Source organism: Nilaparvata lugens, chromosome 4 (genome assembly GCF_014356525.2).
Source record: "Nilaparvata lugens isolate BPH chromosome 4, ASM1435652v1, whole genome shotgun sequence".
Lineage (NCBI taxonomy): Eukaryota > Metazoa > Arthropoda > Insecta > Hemiptera > Delphacidae > Nilaparvata > Nilaparvata lugens.
In genome coordinates this window covers 27,870,208-27,884,400 of record NC_052507.1, presented here as the reverse complement: position 1 = coordinate 27,884,400, position 14,193 = coordinate 27,870,208, and the positions used below count along the sequence as shown (strand labels likewise).

General features: G+C 34.7%; 1 protein-coding gene across 2 annotated transcripts in view; it reads left to right on the top strand.

The window, feature by feature from the left end:
• LOC111048897 (nephrin) overlaps positions 1-14,193 on the top strand; it is a 205,634-nt gene that overhangs the window by 132,100 nt on the left and 59,341 nt on the right. For both annotated transcript variants that reach the window (XM_039427269.1, XM_039427270.1), the window contains exons 2-3: positions 7,703-7,835; positions 12,671-12,879. In XM_039427269.1, the coding sequence (XP_039283203.1) occupies positions 7,703-7,835; positions 12,671-12,879 (342 nt within the window). The remainder of the gene's footprint in view (positions 1-7,702; positions 7,836-12,670; positions 12,880-14,193) is intronic.

Sequence of the window (14,193 nt, the reverse complement as noted above, 5' to 3'; positions counted from 1 at the left end):
TGTTTTCGAAATTTTCGGCCGAGCGACTACTGAAGAACGAAAAGATGATCATGATTCAAGACCATATTGTGATAATATGATTTAGCATCTAAAGTTAACAAATGTAATAAACATATCACCCTGTGATAAATTATTGTGTACTGGTATTAAGACGGGAGTTTGGAGTTGAAGTGTAGTTGATTGGTACCAGCTGTTGATAATGGTTCCTTAGAAGACCTATACAATATACAAATAATAATAATTATCACTTCCCTATCATTGAGAAACTGGAAAATGTTGAAAAAAATTATTCACCTAATAAAAGAGAGTTTATATATATTGTATAGTATTCATATTGTATTCATTAATATTACTGAAGAATGAAAGAATAATTTACAATTTTTGAATTTAGCTTAGCTTATATTCATCCTAAAATGGAAAGAATATGGAATTCTGTGTGATTCATCGTACATCGCATATTTCCTGGACCATATATCGACAATCTACAGCTATGAAAACATGAATATTTTCTTTGAAACACTGATATAACCTTTTTTTTTAATATTGAAAACTTTACTGATATATATTACTACCAATTGATTGAGAAGAATAATATGTTTTCGGAATAATGAATGCTGCATGACTTAACACATAGGAAGTCCGTATTGAGATGTAAATGAACATATTGATTGTCAGATAAATTTCATGATTCAACAAATAAAGTCAAGTGTAACATGAGATACATTGGCGGTACGAAGTTCGCTGGGTAAGCTAGTTGTAAATTGAACTTTATTTTTTTTTAACATTTTTATTGCCCATAAAAACAAAATACAAAATAAAAAAAACTTACAAAAGAAATATTCTAGATTATAATGTTATGCTATTTTACAAATAAATTAAAATTACATGGCACCACACAGCAAGGGCAAAACCCTGACCGCTGAGTGAGAGTATCAGCTGTTTAGACAATATAAAAATTTATTTACTAATAATCAAAGCTACAAAAATCGAAGTTAACAATAAATTACTAGTAATTATAATATTTGACTGATGTCGAAGAAAAATTTTTGTATCACCCACTTATTTATCTGTTCCATCCTCTGTCTGCCCCTATTAGAAAGATATTCTGACAATGCATTTGGCATGATATTTATTATTTTTGAGCTAAGATACCCCAATTGTCTTCGCACTATTGTCAAATCTGAAAAGTTGATATTATAAATGTTATGAGATGTAACTCTCAGGTTAAACATAGAAACGTTATTATTCACTGTAAATTCATCCTTCCTCATCCATGCATAATAGAGAAGTTTCTTTATATAAATTTGACGTACTGTCATCACTTCAAATTCGGCAAATGTTTCACTACTAGAAAAAGCCCTTGGCTTATTAGAATTGCTTTTATTATCATTTTTGAGATGTAAAAATTTTATTCATGAAAACATCATACGCTCCTCCCCATACCACTAACCCATATTGCAGCACCGATTGAACATAGGCAAAGTAAAGGACCCTAAGTAATTTAATGTCTAATATTTTACGGACTTTATAAAAGATAAGGAAATACATTTTAAGCGTTTACAGATATATTCTATATGAGGCTCCCACTTAAGGTTACAATCAACCATGATGCCCAGATACTTTATAGATTTTTCATTTTTTAGTTGAGGGCATGCACAATCCTTCCATTTCTCAAAATCACAATTTGTATGTATTTTTAAATTCATAGCATCATTTGGTTGACCAACTATTGTAGGAGAAAATGTAATATATTTAGTTTTTGATGTATTTATACTCAATGTATTAATATCAAGCCATTGTTTAACAATGGATATTACTCTTTCTGCTCTCGAGTAGAGAGTTCTAGTAAGAAAGTTTCCAATGTGATTTTTGATGGCAATAAAATTTGAATTTGAAAAAAGAATTATCAACAAACTCCTAATCAAAGAAAACCTTTGTGCTCTGTTCTAATCGGAGTGTATAAGACTCCATATACAGCTGATAGAAGGCGCAAGCCGAACTGGCCAAGCATACAACGATGGAACAAACACGTGGTAAGCTCGCGCTCTCAATCAACGCAAAATCAATTCGATCAGCTAATTAAATTGTTTAAAGCTTTCCAATGATTACAACATATGTTAGAATATCATGTGTCAATTATCTCAGTTCCATATGGAGTTCACCTTACCATAAGCTTACTTAATAGGATTCTTCTTCATCCTTTGAAATCCTTAGAGGCAAAATATCTCAAAATCTGTTCTTAGTGCGCATCTAGCATGTTTGAAGAATATTTGTGCAAAGTTTTAAGTCTGTAGGCCAATTAGTTTGAGCTATAGTGTGATTTTACATCAAAATTTTCGAAAAGTGTCCTCTCCTGAACCATCCTGTGCTCCTGATTGGAATTTTTCTGCATAGATCTGATTTTTTTTCGTACCTGAACGAAAAAGTTCCTCATGACTTTGCTGTGCAATGAACGGTTAAAAAGTGGAAATTTTGGGGGGCACAGCTCCCTCAGGGGGGAGGCAGATTTCTGAAAATCCATTTGTAGTGGATGTTTTGAGGCTACAATAAACAATTGTGCGAAAATTCAAGTTTTTAGGCTTAGTAGTTTGGGCTGTGGAGTGATTTCAGTTTGTCGGGGCTTAACCTTTTAGATATAGGTTGAAGAAGAAGAAGAAGAAGAAGAAGAAGAAGAAGAAGGAGAAGAAGAAGAAGAAGAAGAAGAAGAAGAAGAAGAAGAAGAAGAAGAAGAAGAAGAAGAGAAGAAGAAGAAGAAGAAGAAGAAGAAGAAGAAGAAGAAGAAGAAGAAGAAGAAGAAGAAGAAGAATAAGAAGAAGAAGAAGAAGAAGAAGAAGAAGAAGAAAAGAAGAAGAAGAAGAAGAAGAAGAGAAGAAGAAGAAGATAGATTATTATGTTGCTTTGGCCTGTGATCTGTAGAAATGTCCTGTAACAACTAAAGATACGTCCACACATGCCGAACCGCGCAGCAAACCGTGCATTTCTCCGAACATCTTGCCTTTCAACGAACATGAGCATATGTTTCATAATGTTAAAAATCAGCTGTTAATCATTCGCCGTACCGTACTCCGAGCCATTCGCCGTGCCGCTTGCCTCTGTTCTAACTGCTCGCCTCACCTCACTCCGAACGCTGAACTTTTCAGCCAATCAGAGCCCTCGATTACAATTCGCCGTGCAGCTCGCTCCACAATATTTTGGCTATCCATCTCAAGTGGAAAACATGCGAACATGAATACAGAAGTATGGGCAATTTTTTATTTGATTAAATTCATGTTTTGAAGAATTCATTGTTACGAATGATAAATTGTTAGGAGCTTATAAATATTTTCTAATTCAAATGAAATAGCTTCTGAAAAAAATAATGATTGGATAAATACCAATATTGAATTATTGTTGACCAAGAACTCAGTACATCGACAATGCATTCAACTAATTCTGTATTGATAAAATTATAATCATTTTCTCTACGGTATTGATAACCAATTTCATCAACTAACTGAAAAAAGTACTTCAATTTCCATGAATTTATTAATAGAATTATATAAATCTAAAGTGTAGGTCATATCTAAATTCACAAAGAGTTCGATTCTTGTTGGCAAGAAAGATGTTTTTCAACGCAGAAATCATTGTTATTTTACTAAAAGATAGGATGAAATGAATAGTTTCCCTTTCAGGGGCAGTTTTGACAACCCAAAAAACTCATTTTTCATTTGAAGAAATAATATCTAAAAGGTGCATAGGACCTTACTTTTTTGTTCAGCTTGCCAAAATACCCCTCATTTCAATATTAAAATTTTCGACTGACTGTACAGTGAGTCAATCATTCCATCAAGGCTTGAATAATTTTGAAATTTTAATGAAATAAAAATGGTAAAGAATAATTATCATGTGGATATCAACACCTTTATTCAAAGACATATTAACTGCATGCGTTTTCATATTGCTGATACAGCATTGATAAAACTGTAGACGTTTATTTAGCAGTCTCAAAAAACTGTTCTAGCTAAAAAATTAATAATACATGCCACGTGTAGGCTTATACATTGTATCAGGAAAACGAAGTTCAAAACTATGGTTTTCCTAAACATATGTTTTTGAGATAATTTCTTTGATGCAGCTGTTTCACATTCACCATTATAAATTATACAGAGTTTGTGAAAATAGTTATATTTATTGATTACAAAAACAATAGTATTATTATACTGATGATTATAATTAATTAATAAAACAATACTTTTATTATATCAATAATATTATTAAACATATTTATCAATCATCAGAACAATATTATTGAGGTTGAGTGGAATCAGGAAGAAAGCAATAATACGCTCTATAATCTACACTTTTCACAATTTTGATGCTGGAGAGATCTCTGATATCTGACCCCAAATTTTCCGGTCTCATAACGTCCACATTTCTCATTCTCTCTCAATTCTATCACCGGACGTGAGTATGATATTAGAAACTGGCTCGTGTATCACTCGGAGATATCTCGAACAGCTCTCAAGTGGGGATGCGGGCCAATGATGGGAGCTGAGAGGATTTTGTCCGCTAAAGCCGAACACACACATGCTTCCAAATTTGAGATAGCAATGAAGAAAAAGAACTGAGTAAATGGTTTTCTGACGCTGCGAAGGAGCGGGAGTAATAGCGGCTCGGCAAGATTTAGTGCGCCGGTTGGCAGGGTGATTCACAGCTGCGGCAATTGTACTTGCGGCTATTCTTTCAAAAATTGCCAACAGTTAAGCCTGCAGCTCTAAAATCTGAAAATCCCTCCAAAACCTCAGATTTCAGATAATCTCTTATTTCACTGGTACGTTGCGGTGCATTCATCCGCAGGAAAATTGATGTCTAGATTTACAGTACCTATCATGGAAAAGAGCAGCGAGATCTCTCTGAAATAATATTCTGCTTCCAACATCGTTTGAAGGCAGGTAAATTTCTGAAAAATTCACTTCATACGTTTTCACAGATACAATGATTTTTTTCGTTGGAAAATGATTCATACTCGTATGAACTGTATCTATATTATCAAAAATGTGTATCATTGTAACTAAACACAACACGTCAGTTACATTGTTACTGACACGTCAGTTTTTTACACTGGTAATAGACAATTCAGTTTTGAACCAATTAAAGAGGGACACGAATTTATTGAAAAAAGACAGGCTCAATCACCAGGAATACTATAAATTCTATGAGAGACCAGTAAGTCATTGATTTTGAGTAGTTCAATCACTTCCATTATAGACACTGGATACATGATGGATAATAAATCAATACGTATGAAATTTATTAGCTACAGAATAAAAAACTTTTGATTGCAGTGACCCAGACTACAACAATATGAATAACCATTTGGATCAAATATAAGGAATTACTCACATCTCTCATCAACTCGTACTTTTTATTCACAAAATATTAACAACAAAATAACAGTATATGTTATATATATTGAATGAACTCACAGCTAGTAATCAAGTTTGTCTTTTTCTGGCCGTGCTACAAATGAATGTTGGTATATGTTTGACATTTTGTTTTTGCTCAGCTCCCTCAGGGGGCAAATTTCTGAAAATCCTTTCTTAGTGGAAGTCTTGAGGCTACCATAAACAATTGTGCGAAATTTCAAGTTTTTAGGCTCATTAGTTTGGGCTGTGGTGTGTTTTTAGTCTGTCGGGACTTAGCCTTTTATAGATATAGAGATTGATACACAACGCCATAATTATGTTCATGAGAAATACTAAACACAGCTGTTGATAATGATTATGCAACTTGCTACATCTGAATTAAAAGCAATCCACATTATAACACTCACCTCTGACATTAATTAATCAGGCAATAGTCTAAAAAATCGATGGTATAACATTGTTACTCAGTTGGAGTTGGAGGTGGACATGATGGGAAATGGCATGGCAGTGTTACAGCCGGGAACATCCATTTTTGTTTGTCGGGGAAAAATCTACAGCAGTCGAATTGCCTGTGGCGGTTTCCAGCAGATTCATTTGGCGCACCATTCTATTCTCGTTGACCGCATTCGACCATTCTCAGCTTTTTAAATTCCCCTTGCAATTCCCCTCACTTTCCACGTTAACTTGACATTACTTGTTCGTTTTGATTCTATGAAATATTGAAATTCATTCTAGTGCGAATACGCTTGGATTCTTCTTATTGATGAATCTTCTTATTCGACATATTGATGTCTCATCATTTTAATGTCTTATTTCCATCTATTGGGACATCAATAGATGTCTCATCTGTGATGGGAAGTCTATCTAGGACTCTGTCTAGGAATCCTATCTAGGATTCCTAATGATTCAGGACTCATTCTAGAACTTTTATTACAACTTATAGTACTTTTTTCATCTCGTCTCAGCATCTCAGCTATGGAGAATAACAGCCGATATTTTGAGTGGAATCTCTCTTGAGAAATACTCTTGTTCTTACACATTCTATACAGACCAAAGTTTTCATTATTATATGAACTACTGTTTGATTGGGAACTTCATATTTATTCATATTTTAATGTACGATAATTATCATTTAATAAGGAAAGTCACAAAAAGCTCTTGCCAAAAATCGTTTCTCTGCCAATTCATACTACAGTTCATGTACAGATCATGACATAAAAGTTGTTCCAATTAGGAAACTCATTGTTCACAATCTGACATCCTATGATTTGTTTTTTATATTAGTTATTTGGCAGAATAGACAGAATGCATGTTTCTTGAGTTCGAGTACCGTCATTAATCCCGAATAGTTTTCCCCAAAGCAGGGGTAATTAATTTTTTAACCAATATTTGATACAGTACTCGATTTGATATAGATTTTCTTCGCAAAAATCCTCATCACAAGTTTTTTAATGATTGTTATCAAATATTTTAATACATAACAATAATCATCATTACATGTTCTTTTCTGGCTATTATTCTAACGTGATTCGAGGTGATAGAGCAGTTAAAAATTGTAAATGCATTTATGTCGAACTGTTGGTTGAGTTGCAAGCAAAGTTTGCTCAACACCCGACGTAATTGAGCATTGTCTCAGGCGTGTGCGAGTTTGAAACAGATTCTTGCCAGGAATTCAACTCCACCTCATCAAAGAGTTAGTAGGTGCTCCTCGTGTCTCTTCAGAAAGCGACTGCGAACTGCGGCGTTCGCGTTGGAAGGGTGCAATGGAATAGTGGCGCGGGACCAATATTCGAATAGGAATCGTGGCAAGAATGGAGAGGTATACATTATCCTTTCAAATGAGGATTCCAATTACAATTCGACTCGGAATGGAACGCTGCGCCACCCAAAATGCATTCGAAGCAATTCTCGTGGATTACATATTCTCGTGTCGGTGACACTCCAGTTAGTGTCAGATTTGAACTCATCGGACTCTAAACTATCAGGATTTAAACCGCACTGATAACGATAATTGGGGTTCAATATGCAACTGTGTGATTGCTGTGGAGTGATTTGGTAACTAGTGTCATGTGGCAAATAAATCTCCAATAGGATAAGATAAAATTTGGTTGTGTATCATCAACATTGAAATCAATGAACTATCCATCTAGCGCTTGCTATCATTGTTTATTCCTTCCATCCATGACTATAGTTATCAGTTGCTGTTGAATGATTGGATTTTATTGCTTATTGAATGATTCAGATGATCTTTTCCTTAAGGATCAAAACCTAATTCCTCAGTTTTCTTCTTGTTTCAGAGATAACAACAGCAGTAACGGCCACAACTGGCGGAAACGCCAAACTGCCCTGCAACCTGACACCACCGTCAAGTCAGGACAGGGTGTCTCTGGTCATCTGGTACAAGGGTGACAGCAAAATGCCCATTTACAGGTGAGAAACATTGCCTATGTGAGTATTACTGGAATCTGCAATAATGGTTTGACAATTTTAGATTATCTGCCTAACCTACTCCATTCACCAGAGAAATATTTAATTCCTTGCTCATACTACTTAGTTTTTTGGTTGGCTTCACAAATCTCCCCTGTGTAATTTATGTATGCGTATATTGTTTAGAAACTATTGGCGTTAAAGAATTATTAACAATTATTATTATCGAAATAGAACGTGTTGAGTAAAATCCATTTTTGAATTGAACACGTCACATGAATCACAATTCAGACTGAGACCTTTCAAGTTTGAGAAGTATTCAAGATTGGAGCTATTTTGTTATCTCTAGTTCGATAATTTCCAGTTCCACATCAATCGCCAACATCAACACTTTCAAATGTTGCGATAACTCGATTTCTATTGACATTTTGAGAGCAATCCATTTCCTCACGGGAGATGTGTGCTAACTTGAAATGACATTCTCAAACTTCCAAACATTTTCAATGAGCTGCCATTTACCAGCCAAGTGCAGCCAGAATATCTCATATGTGAGTACATGTACGTTGAAGCGGGCTAGATGAAAGCTCCGTGCTCGCTACCAGCCGAAGAGTGGAAAACTTTTTATCGGGCTACAAAGAGTAACTAAACAGTTCTTCACTCGCTCCAAAGTATACTTTAGTAGGTTAATACGATCAACAGAGGCTGGTTTCAAGTTATACGGCTGCACCGTGTGTACTTAGCGAAATTGTTTGAACTTGCCACATATTGTGTATACTAAGGTTCTCGGTGTACCTCCTTCAAGTGGGCCCATCAATAGCGTTCGGAGAGTGAAGAAGGTTTCAACTAAGCAAATCCACTGCTCATTTCTGCATCACATATCTGTTCTTCAAATATATGTTTCATCTCTCACTCAAAAATCATATTCCCCCATAATATTGAACTAAAACAGGAGCTGTGGCGGATTCATTGACATAATATGATGGCTTCTTTGAAGTTTTTACACTTTGGATTCAAAGTAAGCCTACCAATGGTTGGATTGATTGTACTTCAGGACTCCACTGGACTCTATCAGGACTCCACATTAACCTAAGATTATGTTCTGTTGATCATATTATGTTCGGTCATTTGAATAACCATACTTGCATCATAAGAACCTCAAATAAAATACATTATATCCTGTTTTATCTTTTTCGCCATTCAAACGAAATGAGAATAGTGCCTAGTCCCTTCGAAATTCAAAGATTACCGATGACCTAAAACTGAAATAATCGTTCGATTTCGAAATTCTTATGGAACCATTTAAAATGAAGCTCGAGTCCTTCCTGATGATGATGCATCACAATAACTGGAATGATGCATTACTGTATTAATGAGATCTAACTGAGAAATGATTGTTATTAAGTAATAATATTGCTGTAGAACATAATCCCTCACTTATTGTAACCAGCAAAAATATGATAATATTCAACATTAATAGGGAATGGAAGGTCTAATGGGTGCCGGGAATCAGGGAGAATGCTCCATGATTTATGACAGTTATTAGAGAAAAGGAAGTGAGTCAGTACGGAATATCCTTAATGCACCAGAATCATTGTAGATTTATGACCAATTGTGGAATGATAGCTGAATTTATACGAATGTTCTCGTTTTCCCTCTGCTGGAGTAGCAAGCTAAACAGTATTATTTCTTGCTAGGAAATAGAAACTTGCAGTGTCAAGTCTAGCAACAAAGCATTTTCTCGTTGGTGAAATAACGTCCGCTTTATTCTAACAATAAAAATGTTATACCACCGACGGACTGTGAAGAGAGAATAATGCCGATTACATTGCTAATGACTTAGAAAGGGGTATCTGTCAGATTAATAGCTTATGATACACGAAGATCAGACATAAATTCTCAAACTTTGCAGAGCAGACAGTGTGGATCCCAAACAGTGGATGTGTGTGTGTGTGTGGGGGGGGGGTGTAGGATGGAAGCGAATTGTATCCAGTTGAGAACATTAGCTCTATTGCGATAGTAAAATACGGGTAGGGCTGCTAGCTGTAGCTACGATCACTTTAATCCCAGTTATTCGCAAACATGGCGCGATAGCCACGGCTTTGTGTAACTTTTCCTCTGCTCTGCTCTGTCGTTCATGTGCACTCAAATGAGTTTGCTATTAATTTTTCATTAAAAAAAGTTTTCATATTACTTTTATCGGGGGAATTTTATGACAGCAACATAGTACTATGTATTGCTGGACATATGACTTGATTCAAGATTGAATTTATATAAATTTTATATTATCCTAGTTATAAACATTATTATCTACAGGACATTAATGGTACCACATTGTTTAGTCGAATATTATCTACAGCTAGAATCAATTTCTTCAAAAAGGAAATTTGAAAAGAAGATATAGAGTGAAATGCTCCTATCATTGGATTTATTGGGATCCAGCTCAATCATGTAGAAATTAATTCTATCTCTCATAGAGGCAGATGATCCTTTTCAAGTGGATTCCAAAAGATTGGCAAGGAATGTGTGATGATTTGTTATATCATCCACAGACCTGAATTTTTTGTCCGCAAGCTCACATGGCAGAAGTGAATTCACATAAGGGAGTTGAATGCATGAGTTCATGATTGTGTGTACATTCATTTATCAAGTCTCCAAATTTTCCGATCAATATCCATATTTTTCTAAAAGAATGTGATTACTGTGGAAAGTTATTCTGAATGAAGTTCTGAATTTCTAGTCTTGCAGATTAAAGTGCGCAAGCAAATAAGTAGATTTTATTTCATCAGTTTGTGAGTAACCACGCTCAAAGGAATATTTGCTTAGGCTCAGCCTATCTATCGGTTAGCCATGAAAAGATTACGATAGAAGATTTCTCTCTTGCTTCAAACATTACTTGCATTGCTGGCTCTGCATCGTAGCTTCAAGAGAGTATTCATTCATGAGAGAAGTGGTTGTTTTCAAAATGCGCTCCCGTGTTATAGCTTTGAGGGTTCTTGAGAGTCTTCAGAGAAATAAGTAGCTGAAGAAGTAGGTACAGAAGTATAAACAATGTAGTTCAACGGTTTATCCAAACAACTAGGGGATTGATGAATCACTGGCTATTACTGTATTCATTTCACAAATTCTCTCCTTGATGAGATAATTCATATTATGTAAAATCTGAACCAAAATGTTAATTCCTCTTTCAATGAGAACTCTGAAGGCAAAGTTTTGTGAAGCTTAAATTATATTTGTTTATTATTCATCCACATTTCATCGGAAACCACAGTTCTCTGTTTTGAAATAATCTGTTCATGATATAATATCAAATACTTATCATTTCCTGCAATAGAACATCGTTTATAAACTTGTCATATTGTTCTCTATCATGGTGGAAAATCAAGTCAGATAATGGTATTATGTGTTGAAGGTGTCATATTTGTTCATTTATCATTTATCAAACTTCTCATTATTTCAGACAGCAGTTGTTAGTTTGCTCCTGGCATATGTCGCTCAGTCCCTCAGGAGGCTTATATCGGTTTACACTACAAAGGTTGAATCTTTGAAAGTATAAAGAATGCGTGAGCATTGTGGATATATTGGTAGGAAGTTCTAAAGCTGGTTAAATGAGATATCATAAAACAAAAAATAAAATCAGATTTTGCAGCTTTGCAGAATTTACACCTACTAGAGGTGTAATAGAACACAAATTAACCATGTTTAATGCATTTGTATTCTATGATTTTCCAATTTACTGGATACCATTTCAATAGTGGAAGTGATATTTCATGATCAACACATTTTGGGCGTTATCCCTTGCTCCACAATCAACGACTACCACACTTCATGATCAATAAATAAACTCTTCCAAAGCCTGGGAACTATTATTTTTAGACACCCTAGATATTTCAACTTTGAATTCAAATTTACATTAACACAACATTTTGTACTGTACGTAGTACAGCGACGACTCAAAGCTCAAAGTTCAGCTTGTAATAAAATGTAGCAGAGCATCTGCTACTTTGTCGAATCTCCAGATGCTTTTCAACATTATATTTAAGGAAACATGAAATCTATTTATACATTTTGTACTGTACGTAGCACAGCGACGACTCAAAGCTCAAAATTCAGCTTGTAATAAAATGTAGCAGAGCATCTGCTACTTTGTCGATTCTCCAGATGCTTTTCAACAATAAATTTAAGGAAACATGAAATCTATTTATACAGTACGTTTAAATGATCAGTGCTAAGCAGGAAAAATAATATAACATGATTGAACTCACAACTATCAATGTAGAAAATTCATTGATTCAGATTCAAATTGACTTATGAGCAAGTTCAAATTTGCTTTTAAATTACGGTTTAGAACTGTTTTTAATTTGTTGAAGACACATGACTTCAAATAAGCAAGCAAGGTAATCTGAAAGGTTGGCTAAAACAGCGAAAGTAATAAAAACCTCATCCTTCCAGATATCTTATTTTTCATAAGTAAATTATTGTGAATGATGAAAAATCAATGAATAAATGAATAAGCATACTTCAAACTTACTTATAAACTAGTTTACAAATTGCTACTGTTTAAAACTGTTCTATTTTTCAGTTGATGAGAACGTTATTCAAGCCAAGTTTGTGAACAATAATAAAAAATACTGAATGTAACAATTGTATTTTCAACTGAATAATATGATTAAAAATAACTGGATCTAACTGAATAATAAAAAGAACAAGGATCCTTCTACCTTGTTGTTTAAAATAAAGTTATAGAGAAGTTTGCAACTGACTATGGTTTGGCAAACTTGTGTTTAGTGGTTGCTGATTAGATATCGAACTTGATTATAACTTGTGAGTGTGTGTTGCAGTGTGGACGTGCGCGGGAGGGCGCTGGAGGTGGCCAGCCACTGGGCTGACGACAAAGCACTGAGTGGCCGCGGACGCTACATGGCAGATCCACCCATGTCCTATCTCATCCTGGAGGGCGTCAACGAAGCCGACGCCGGAAGCTTCAAGTGTCGCGTCGACTTCCGCTTCTCACCTACGCGCAACTCCTTTGTCAATCTCACCGTCATAGGCAAGTGTGTGCATGTCTGTGTGCTCCATTACATTATCTAGTATCCAATTTGTTCTGTGTCATTAGGAAATAAGTTTAGCACTTGAAAGACGATGACTGATGAAGAATTTCAATTGACATTCGATAATTTTATAAACGAGACAACATTTTTGATTTTGTCAGGCAATTTTTCATTTCTCTGATAGGTTAGCATCACTTGAAAATTTTTTTCATTATAAAATTTTGATCGATATTCATTCTGAGATATATATATATATATATATATATATATATATATATATATATATATATATATATATATATATAGTTCCTTGATATCCTTGATGGGTTGGAGAAACCTTTCCTAGTTTCAATAGCAATAATTATTGTTTCATAGGTATTGTTGATCGATATCAATTCTGAGATAATGATAGATCCTTGATATCCTTTACGAGGTTGGAGAAACTTCATAAACGATGGCAAGGACTTTTAATTGCCAAGCAATTCTACTTTCTTTGATTCCCTGAGTTATTTGTGATTGGCGAGTTGTTGGAAGGACAATTAAAATGCACTTTCTCTTTGTTGTTGTTGATTCTCCATTCATATCCTTGATTGGGTTTGTGAGAGACTGAGAGAACAAGTGAAACCGATTATTCAAATGATACTGTAATCGCAAGTTGGAATTTTCGATGTAATGAGGAATATCATTTGATTGTTGAGATACACATACCAACAATATTTTAGAATATTATTTGTTGGAAAATTCGATGGAAATGTTTGAGTATTTTAAACATTTGATCTGAGTTATCCACCATTCAATATTTCTGATAAAATAAACCTACAAAGTGATGTAATCTTCTATTTATAGAGGTTAAAGTGTTATTCCTTTCCAAATCATTCTACTTCGGAGTAGATTTCCAAAATTTCTTGCTCGAAAATCCAAATTTGATCCTCAAATCGTCTAAACATCTGAAAAGTATTCATCACTCTCTGCTCCACACAGTATCCAACACCTTGACTGATCCAGCTTGATGCTAAGAATGGGCCTATTTCTAATGAAAAAAGGCTTTCCAGCAAGACCACATTAATTGGAGTGAATTTATTAGTTCTCCAGCGAGTAGGCCATATAAGTTAGGCTACTATTTCTAGTGTGTGTGCCTGTATAGGGAAAGAGATGTCTGAGACTCGTTTATCAGTGGCGAGCAGTTAATTTGTTGAGCCCTCAAGGAGATAGAAATTATGTGCTCGCACCTTGTGGATGTTTACAAACCAGGACGATCTATAGCTTTTCTTGTGCAAAATAAGTTAATGGCAAATGGCGCAGTTTGCTCTTGT